This window comes from Gymnoscopelus microlampas, assembly GCF_963454915.1.
Source record: "Gymnoscopelus microlampas genome assembly, chromosome: 2".
Lineage (NCBI taxonomy): Eukaryota > Metazoa > Chordata > Actinopteri > Myctophiformes > Myctophidae > Gymnoscopelus > Gymnoscopelus microlampas.
In genome coordinates, this window is record NC_139939.1 from 51846730 (window position 1) to 51857235 (window position 10506).

The 10506-nt window shown below is 42.3% G+C and overlaps 1 protein-coding gene across 4 annotated transcripts in view; it reads left to right on the top strand.

Moving 5' to 3' along the window:
- usp34 (ubiquitin specific peptidase 34) overlaps window positions 1-10099 on the top strand; it is an 84709-nt gene extending 74610 nt beyond the window's left edge. For all 4 annotated transcript variants that reach the window (XM_084072764.1, XM_084072766.1, XM_084072765.1 and 1 more), the window contains exons 68-79: window positions 167-324; window positions 703-781; window positions 975-1101; window positions 1363-1470; window positions 1757-1861; window positions 2475-2599; window positions 3287-3410; window positions 3980-4059; window positions 4567-4707; window positions 5532-5678; window positions 6511-6667; window positions 8190-10099. In XM_084072764.1, the coding sequence (XP_083928890.1) occupies window positions 167-324; window positions 703-781; window positions 975-1101; window positions 1363-1470; window positions 1757-1861; window positions 2475-2599; window positions 3287-3410; window positions 3980-4059; window positions 4567-4707; window positions 5532-5678; window positions 6511-6667; window positions 8190-9115 (2277 nt within the window). In that variant the 3' untranslated portion in view covers window positions 9116-10099. The remainder of the gene's footprint in view (window positions 1-166; window positions 325-702; window positions 782-974; window positions 1102-1362; window positions 1471-1756; window positions 1862-2474; window positions 2600-3286; window positions 3411-3979; window positions 4060-4566; window positions 4708-5531; window positions 5679-6510; window positions 6668-8189) is intronic.
- Window positions 10100-10506: the final 407 nt, after the last annotated feature.

Below are 10506 nucleotides of genomic sequence, written 5' to 3' on the forward strand. Positions count from 1 at the left end.
GTGCACGCCCATCTGAAAAGGTTTTGTGCCAGGGACCCCCCCCAAGAAGAGAAGATATGTGTCAAGTAATTCAAAATGTTTCGTTCCAGGGACCCCCAGAAGCAACGATTTGAGTAAAAAGGGTTTGCTTTAAAAAATATATTCAAAGATGCGTGTGTGTGTTCAGGCGGTGGAGGAGCTGTTCAACCTGATGCAGCTGTTCGTGGCCCAGAGGGCCGACATGAGAGAGGAGGAACTGGAGGATGTGAAGCAGTTCAAGAAGACAACCATCAGCTGTTACCTCCGCTGTCTGGACGGGCGCTCCTGTTGGACCACACTTATCAGGTACCGGACATGCACCCACACGCCCCTAATTTCCACTACTATTTCTATCATCTTTATAGACCAATTATTTGTTTACCAACATTGAGACTGGATGCACAGGTGATTGTTTCATGCAATCAATTCTCAACCTGTTGTTTGACCCCCTCTTATGTGTTGGCTAGTGAGGCGCGTCCTAGCGAGACCTGACAGAATGGGTTTCATTGCGTGCATACTGGTTGCGCGCATACTGGTTCTTATCAGTGTGACGTCGTTTGTTAAGGGGTCTATTATTCTAATAATTGAGAGTTATAACGATCTTAACTGTTATTTTAAGTTGCACACACACACACACACACACACACACACACACACACACTAACAGTTGTGTTGTCTCTGTAGTGCCTTCCGTGTCCTGTTGGAGAATGATGAGGACAGACTTCTGGTGGTCTTCAACAGAGGTCTCATCCTCATGACTGAGGTATTGTACAACACTGCCTCACCTCAATACATTTATCAACTGATGTCCTATGTGAAAATATGGACAACATGAAGAAAGTAGTAATAAACTTACCTACCAAAGTATTATACTGAAATTGAATGTCTCCATCTCCTCTCTCTCTGTATTTTTCTCTCTCCCAAACTGGCCGTCCTCCCCCCCTCCCTCCCTCCAGTCTTTCAACACACTACACATGATGTACCACGAGGCCACAGCCTGTCACGTCACAGGGGACCTGGTGGAGCTGCTGTCCATCTTCCTGTCTGTCCTCAAAGCCACGCGGCCGTACCTGCAGCGCAAAGGTCACTGTTCTTTGACATTTTAGCTGACATTAACTTAATCTGACGTTCAATGTCCCGCTAAAGGACTCGTGGGCGATTCATTGACACGCATTGGCCTCTTGCATGGGATCAGATATGTGACAATTGTTACTGACAAAACACATATGGGTCTGTACGTGGCCCCCCTCCTTTTTCCCTCTGCACCAAATCTCTTTGCCGAAAATAGCCAATGCTATGCTATTTTTCACCCCTAGTTAACCTGTGTTGTCTCCTGTCCTCCAGATGTGAAACAGGCTCTCATACAGTGGCAGGAGAGAATCGACTTTGCCCACAAGCTGCTGACCCTCCTCAACTCCTACAGCCCCCCTGAACTCCGCAATGCCTGCTTAGGTAACATACACAAACTTCACCAGGTTTCTTGTAGTGTGTGGTCCTTATTATTATTTTCAGTAATAAGGTAGAAGGATCACACACAGCTAAACAAAAAATCTGATTATACTCATTGCGCAAGCGTCTTGCTTGCCAAAAAGAACAGATCTACACGCTAACAATATGTCGTGATACAATGCTTAGTAGGTCTATTCTTTTCGGAAAGCCAATTGACACGTGACAGCCTCTGTCACGTGTCTAATGAAAATATTGAAACGGACAGCTTCATTGTTTTTCCTCCTCCTAGATGTTCTGAAGGAGTTGGTGCTGCTGAGTCCTCATGACTTCCTGCACACGCTGGTGCCCTTCCTGCAACACAACCACTGCACCTACCACCACAGCAACATCCCCAGTGAGTCTCCTACCCAGTGCTTTACAAATTGTTAACATCCCCTGTGAGTCTCCTCTACTCTCTGCCCCAGTGCTTTACAAACTGTTGGTGCCCAGGGCACACCACTGGGCAAGTCACAATTATAAGGCACACCTGTATTATATTTTTGAAACTTAAGCGGATAGTTCACCGATGACCGGCGGAAACATGCTAACGTCTCCGGTAGTAGAAGACTCAAAGTGTCAACTTTGAGTGTACTAAGCCGCCGCTGGTCATCAAATTATTGGCTTAGGAATGCGGCAAAAGAAAACAATCTCCATGAATTCAAGTCTCCATGGGGTGTGTAATCGATCCAAAATAGGGATGCCAGGTTGAAAGAGGTTAAATATATATATATATATTTTATGGTATAAAATTTGCCTCTGTTTTGGGAATGTGTCATACACCGAAATTGGTCAATCTACAAGATTGCAACACGTCGAGTTGTGAGCTTGTAGATTGACTATTTTCTGCTTTGGGTTAGAATTGGCAACAAAAACAAAATGTAATGGCATTCATAATATCGCTGTTCTAAAATGTTGATGTCCTCATAAGTATAGTAATACTTACGTGTGTGTGTATGTGCTCTTCCCAGTGTCGTTTGGTCCCTACCTGCCATGCAGAGAAAACATCAAGCTGATGGGAGGCAAAAACAACATCCGACCCCCCCGCCCGGAGCTCAACATGTGTCTCCTGCCTTCCATGGTGGAGACCAGCAAGGTCAGAGTGGTTTTTACTTTATTCATTACTGAGTGTTCCCGCTGGCACAGAGACCCCACCGCTGAGGTTGGTGTTCAAAAACGTACAGACGCAATCAAGGCGAAACACCAAAGAAAGAGGCAGTCCCATATTGGACAGTCACCCTGTGGAACAAGATATGTCACATTGGCGATATCTTGTTTTACCAGCAGATGGCAATTGAGAGCATGAAACGGACCAGAATGAACTGGACGACTACTAAAAATATGATCTTCTGTGCATATTGCATGATTTATTGAATGTATGTATCATTTGGTTACAAACAGTATATTTTATCAGGAGAGGGCAGTTTATTTTCTTAATACATTATATTTAATGATTTTATTCTATACATTTGTTTGCGCTATTTTCTTATGTTGAATATTGTTTTATTAAGGAACATTTATTGTTCCCCAGAAGGAAATTCAAGCATCGAATGAACATTAGACATTAGCCGGGATCAAACAAAAGTGAATAGAACAACTTGCATTCCCTGCCTCCCAGTGATGTGTATGTTATGCATGATTTATTCTTTGTTGTGTGTCGTGTGTCGCACCAAAAGTAGACAATCTGCAAGCTCACAAGCGTTGTGCTGTTTTTGGAGCGTGACATCGGCATGATCTTATAATGATCCTGTATCTTGATCTTATTATAATGTGTGTATGTCAGGGGAAAGATGAGGTGTACGACCGGATGCTGCTGGATTACTTCCTGTCTTACCACCAGTTCATCCACCTGCTGTGTCGAGTTGCCATCAACTGTGAGAAGTTCACAGAGACCCTGGTCAAACTAAGTATGTGTGTTTGAATATGAGAGAGAATGATTGCTTGATGCTAAATGTTGTTGAAGACACCCTGTCAATGCCAGTTCAGCTAACTGGATGCTGCATATTTCACTTCTAGCATGAAAAAACCCGTTAAGACAGGGAAAGCATCTATGTAACCACTTTAACCATTTTATAATTTGGCTATTCAAAAATAGCAGATATACAAGCTCATAGTGTGTGTAGTAGTGCCACGCTATGAGCTTTAGATCCGCTATTTTTCAAAAATAGGGGGGTCTGCGGCCAAATGCATATCATTTTTGAGGGTCCTTGACATGAAAACGTTTGAGCAACACAAGGTTTCCAGTAAACTGTTATAGAATTTAGTAGAATTTATAATTGGCCTCAGGTCTTCATGGGTTAAACTTACTAGGCTACAATACGGGCTGACAACGAAGGTGTGCGATTGTAAAAAAGTTGACACGACTGACATCGTAAGAGACAAAAAATAAATCAAGTCACATGTGGTTCACTGTCAGTCTAAGCATTTGTGTACCCTTCCCAGCTCTGTTGTTAAATCATTGCACTTTGTTTTCCAGGTGTCTTGATAGCATATGAAGGACTGCCTCTTCACTTGGCCCTGTTCCCCAAACTTTGGACTGAACTCTGTCAATCACAGGTAAGTCGCTCTCTCTTTCTCTCTTCTCTCTTTCCCAGATTTTTTTAAGTACTGTGAGGACAATATTTGTGTTCTAAAGAAAAATACAGTTGAAATTCTTCTTCAGGCCAGCAGTGTTGGTGTTCTTGCTCTGATTGCATACCATTACTGACTGAATACAGAATACGACATACTTAGATTTGCCTTTTTTAAAGTATGTTTTAACCTGAATCCTCTCTAGGCACTGGACAAACTCCACCAGCCTATGAAAACATGGCATCACATGTTCCTCCCAATGAAACAATGGGATTCAGGTTAAAATTGCGATCATGTGGAACTCAAGATATAAAACATATTTGTATTTCTTTAGCCTACAGGCAGTGTTGAAATTCAATTTGGCGCTGATCTGCCACAGGGTTTGGGAGATTAGCAAACACACACACACACACACACACGGACAGACCCTTTTATAGATAGACAGCGAGCCTCATAGAGAGCTTGCTGACATCCTCGTTGTTGTTCTTTTAGTCTGCTCTGGCCAAGACCTGTGTGAAGCTGCTGTGTGAAGACCCGGCGTTTGGAGAGTACATCAAGTGCATTCTGATGGACGAAAGGACCTTTCTCAACAACAACATGGCCTACTCCTTCCTCACCTGCTTCCTGCACAAGGTGACATACAGTAGAACTTCAAATAGCAATATAACAACATGCTCAACTATCTTAGCATGAACAGCTTGTAACCGGCGCTGAATCTTCAAAAATAATTGTCACAGATTTTGTATTTGCACATTTAAAAACAACAGCATGATATTGGGTTGTGCAGGTGAGATTTAGAAAACCCTGTGGGGTTTATAAAGTAAGTTAATCTCACCTCATTTAACAACACAATTATAATACAAATGGGAAAGTAATCAGAAAAATTAAAAGCAAACATAAATTATTAAGCAACATGAATACAACAAAGGATACCCAGTATGAATGAAAAAAATAATATTAGTAGATGAGGGTGTACAGTAGGGCTGTGAATCGTCTGCTATCTCAGGATTCGATTCCGATTCTTGGTGTCACGATTATCGATTCAAAAACATTTTTTTCAGATTTCGAAATCGATTTTTTTTTCCCCGATTCAAAACGATTCTCGATTAAAAAAATGTTTTTTTCAGATTAAAAGTCATTTTTTTTCCCCGATTCAGCCCAGAACTCGCCACTTCTCAAAAATGTCATTATACAAAAATACTGGGAAAAAAATAATATATTATTATTATTTGATTTTTTTTAATCGATTCTGAATCGTCCAACATGAGAATCGCGATTCGTATTCTAATAGTTTTTTTTCCCTGCAGCCCTAGTGTACAGTATGTGCAAGTGGGTGTAAGAGTGGAAGACTGTGAATAGTTCAATTTGATTCATCAAATGGGATGCATTGAGATGCTGGAAAGAGAACGTATCCATGAAATGTGCATAATTTGATGTGTGTGTTTTTGTCCACCCAGGTCCAGGGTCAGGTCCTGTCGGGGCCCAGCTGCAGCAGCCTGGTCAACGTGCTGGTGACCAACCTGCTGAGTGAACAACACAGTCTGCAGCCTGAGCTGGCAGCCCACCGCCTGGAGCTCAGCAAAACCAGTAGCCTGCTCAATGCTGTACGTACCTACACTAGGACTGTCACCATTACAAATTTAAGTTGACGATTAATTGTCACTCAAATAATTGCGATTAAGGATTTAATTGATTTAATCAGTGTTTGGCATTGAACATTGGAACATATGGAGCCTTTTAGGCTTTGTAATCAAAAATTGCACAAGGCAGATGTGACAAATAACTGAAATATGCATAAGAATATGCATAAGAAATTATTGACATATTTCATAATTTCATGCATGTAAAAAAACAGAAATAGCAGATCTACAAGCTTACAACGTGACGCGTTGTAAGCTTGTAGATCTGCTTTTTCAGCTTTTTTTATATTTGAAAATGTGTGACAAAATTTCAACATGCATGAAATTTCATTTCAACATGGAAACGATTATGACGATTATGCAAAAAGAATTTCTATTATCTTAAATAATTGCGATTAGATGATTATGTATTAATTGTGACAGGCCCAACCCACACACACACACACACACAGACAACCTTGTTTAAACACTATCTCTCAAGTTTTTTTAATTATTTCTTCCAAACTGTGAATTCCTCACCTGAAGAAGCTGACGGGTGTCATGTGTTAAACAAGGTCACAGTTTAGATGATCTCAAGCCAACTCAAGTTCTTTTTTATTGCCAAACAACCTCCACATATCCAATAAACTTTAATCTTAAACTTTACTACATATAACAAACTTGTGAAAACAGTGAAACACAATTAGATGCCTTTTCCAGAGGAAGTGTTTAGATTTTCGTGATCATCATATCTCTCTGTTCTTTCCATCCTCCACCTTTTTTCCTATTTGTCCCCCAACTACCTCCTCTTCCTCAGGACCTGCGTGCGTTGGTGCTGCTGCTCTCGGTGCATCCTCCGCAGGCTTTAGACCCCGCCCTCGGCCCCACCCTCCACGAGCTGCTGGTCCGGTGTCGCGCCTGCGTCCAGCAGCGCACCGCCTTGGAGCTGGAGGCCAAAGACAACAAGGCCAAAGGTAAGGCCAGCTGAAATGGGATTTTGAACTATTCCGTCAATCAGTAAATCAACGTAAGCCTTATAGTCCGTGAGCCAGACAAGATTTCATTACCGAAAGAGTGGGCAAAACCAAACCTATATAAAATTGTTCATAGGGTCAGTATGAGTAAATAAATATATGATAACCTCTCCACAGGAGCAGCTTTTTCATGGTTATCACACATTTTGTGATTTTCCCCATACGTACATGACAGGTGAAAAAAAATGACAACATTTATAAAAGAGTTATCATAATGAAACTTCCTGAGTTGATTACTTACATGAAGACAATGATTTTTCGTATTACACGTTTTCTGAAACTGTATATTTAAATATGCAAATTATGCATTTAGTCCATGAGCCAGAGCCCCAAAATTGAGCCAGATATTGAATATTCCCTCGTTAAAAACCTTTGACTCCGACATCTTAACAAAATGAAATAAGTATGTTGACTCTGGCTTTGTCCAATGTTCCAATGTTGACTCTGGAAAGTTATGCAAATGTGGGCATATTTTCCTAATGCCTAATTTGCATATTCAAATATACAATTTCAGAAAACTTGTAATACGAAAAATCATTGTCTTCATGTAAGTGATCAACTCAGGAAGTTTCATTATGATAACTCTTTTTTAAATGTTGTCATTTTTTCACCTGTCATGTACGTATGGGGAAAATCACAAAATGTGTGATAACCATGAAAAAGCTGCTCCTGTGGAGAGGTTATCATATATTTATTTACTCGTACTGACCCTATGAACAATTTGATATAGGTTTGGTTTTGCCCACTCTTTCGGTAATCATTTGTCAATTGTGGGACTCTGGCTCATGGACTATTAAGACCTGAGGCCGATTCTAAAAATGTTATCAAAATCATATATTTTTTTGGGGAAATGCAAAAAAAATGAGTTACAATTGTTTGTTTCAAATTTTCAAGATTTTTCAAAAATAGCAGATCTACAAGCTCATAGCGCGGCACTCGGTGTGTAAAATGAAACCAAATGGACTCGTAAGGGTCCATTTGGTTTCATTTTACGCTCTTAAAAGTTAAATTATAATTTACTGATTTATTTTTGATGCCTTAATTTAACCGATTTTGGGCGGGAACCCCTACAGTATTTGTAACTATACCTTTCAGGACGGGAACCCCTTTTGGGGTTCCTGTTGCTGTGTACAGAATATAGCAACATACATTTGTTGTAACTTTTGAATAAATATTTTAAGTTTTTCAGAAACCTTAAGTCAGGATTTAGAAGCCGTTTTTAGAATCTGCCTCAGGCCTCAGAAGTCTACACAATTAGAGAATGTAGAAGAATTGTTATTTTGACAAAATCTTATCAAATGATAACAAAAGAGTCTAAATCTCATCAAACTGTGGTTCCGTGGCTCAAATGCCGAATAAAAAACGGTCCTTGATATGAAAAGGGTTGCCCACCACCCCTGCCCTGTTGACATCATGCGTTAGGACCCCCGTTAATCGCCGTTTCATTGTCTTTGTTCCTCAGCCGAGGAGGAGGGAGCGACCCCGGTGAAGCGTCGGCGGGTGAGCAGCGACGACGACCGAGCCGGCGAGGGCACCAGCTCCGCCATGATGGGCGGCGGGGGGTCGGCCTGCGTGGCCTCCATGCCCTCCACCTCCGCCTCCTCCTCCTCTGCCCTCCTCCCGCCATGCGGGGGGGGGGAGCTGAAGGCGGGGCCGGCGGACCACAACCAGGAGGCGCTCACGCCCGCCAGCACCTCGGACACGGAGACGCGCGACTCCTCGTCCCTGATCGACCCCGGCACCGAGCAGGACCCGCCCTCTCCTCCCGACCCCGCCCCCACCACCTCCGCAGGCCCCGCTCCCCCCAACATGGAGGCGGGGTCTTCCTCCCCCACCACCGCCGCCGCCAAGGAGGAGAAGATGGAGGCGTCGTCTTCGTCCTCCACCTCGTCCTCCTCGTCCTCCTCCTCCTCCTCCTCCATGCAGGAAGTCGGGGAGACGTACGTCCGCGGGGAGGACCCCGAGCCGCCGCCTCCTCGGCACATCATGTCGGGGGGCGGCAACGAGGACGAGGAGGAGGACAGGAGGAAGAGGAGGTGCGGCGGCGGCGAGGCCTCGTCCGCTGCCTCGGAGGAGGCCAAGGAGCAGAAGGAGATGATGGGTTCTTCTTCTTCTAATGCCGGCGGGAGCAGCTCCGCCGCCGCCGCTACGCCCCTAGTGGGGGAGGACGCCATGTTCCCGTCATCAGCCCTGGGACTGGTGGCGGGGGAGGGGCCAGAGGCCGCGGGTTGCAGCACCGCGGGCGGCCACTCCCCCCCGGCCGTTGTCATGGCGCAGCACGCCGGCCCGCCCCCAGACATGCTGGACATGCTGTACAGGACGGTGGAAGCCACCATCGCCATAGTTACTAAACTGACCGGCAAAGGGCCCTGCCCCGCCTCCTCGTGACATCATCAACTCACAGCGCTTTCAGATCTTTGAGAAAAATCTTTATTTTCTTTTTTTTTTCCAGTTTTTTTTTCTTTCTTTTTTTAAGCTGAATCATGGTCTTGGTTGAGGACTTCCTTTCCCTGTGTTCTTGTTTGGGTTTCTTCTTTTTTGCTGTATGTGTTGCGCTGGCCTTATGCTCATGACGTATTTAAATTGGTTCGCTCTGTGCTGCGGTCTGTCCGTGATTTCAAACCCCCCGCCTGTGGCTTTCAATTGCCGCCATCTTCCTTCCCCCCCCCGGTGTTGTTATGCTCAAAGAAACATCCCTGGACAACAAGTTGCACAGCCTGCCATTCGTTTGACAAAACAAGAAGAAAAATATCAAGTTGTACAAGCTATAGCACATTTCTTTCAAAGGGCAAAAAAAAAATCTTTTTTTTGTTTGTTTTTTTAGTTTTTCCTTTTTTTTTACTGATTTACTGAGTTTCTTTAGAAAGTGATTTTATTCGTTTGAGGTTTGCTGTAACGGGGAAAGGTTTACAGAAATTTTAGTCTGTTTATGTAATTTAATTTTATTGCATTTTTACTGTGTATAAAATTGTGTCCCCTGTGCCAGTTTTGTACTTTAATGAAAAAGAGGCGAAAGTTGCCTTGGCTTTTTTCTGTGGTTAAATATCCAAACTAAGTTTACCTGTACATTAAAAGAACCACAAGAAACTTGATTCTGTAAAGAATCCTCTCTAGTCATTGCCTGAAGGTGTATATGAAAAATTATATATATATATAAATAACTTTATATATATATATGAATATATAAAAATGGTGCTTTATTTGACTGTGGCTGAAATAAAGCACACTTGATGTAACAGTTGGAGCTTTATTTTATTTACTGAAATACATTCCATAATCTATTGTCATTCTTGCTTCTTTTGCTGTTTGTTTGGTTTTTTCCTGATTTTATTTTAATAGAGGATAAATTAATAAAAACTTTAATATGAATAATTATGAACAGAAATCTATTTTGAGACATGAGATTTGTTTTCTTTCTTTCTCACCCAACACATTTATACAGCTGTCATAGTTCCTAAAGAGCATACTGTACTATGATGAAGTAATGATCTTTACCCTGGTGTTAACACCAGTACAGCTTAAAATATAGGAGTTGATCCAAAAATGGACTTAAACATTATTATTCTGCAAAATGAGACATTCTTGTGAAACTAAGCAGGAATTATTTTATAAACACATTTCATAATCAGGGAAAAGCACTATGTGATCCGAAATGTTGCACTTCCTGAAATGATTGGATTGGACATACTGTGTACACAGGCGTGTTGAATATGACTATAATGAATACACAAATTCTGGCTGTTAATTGAGTCATGTTAGAGACCTCAATGTGGTAATTG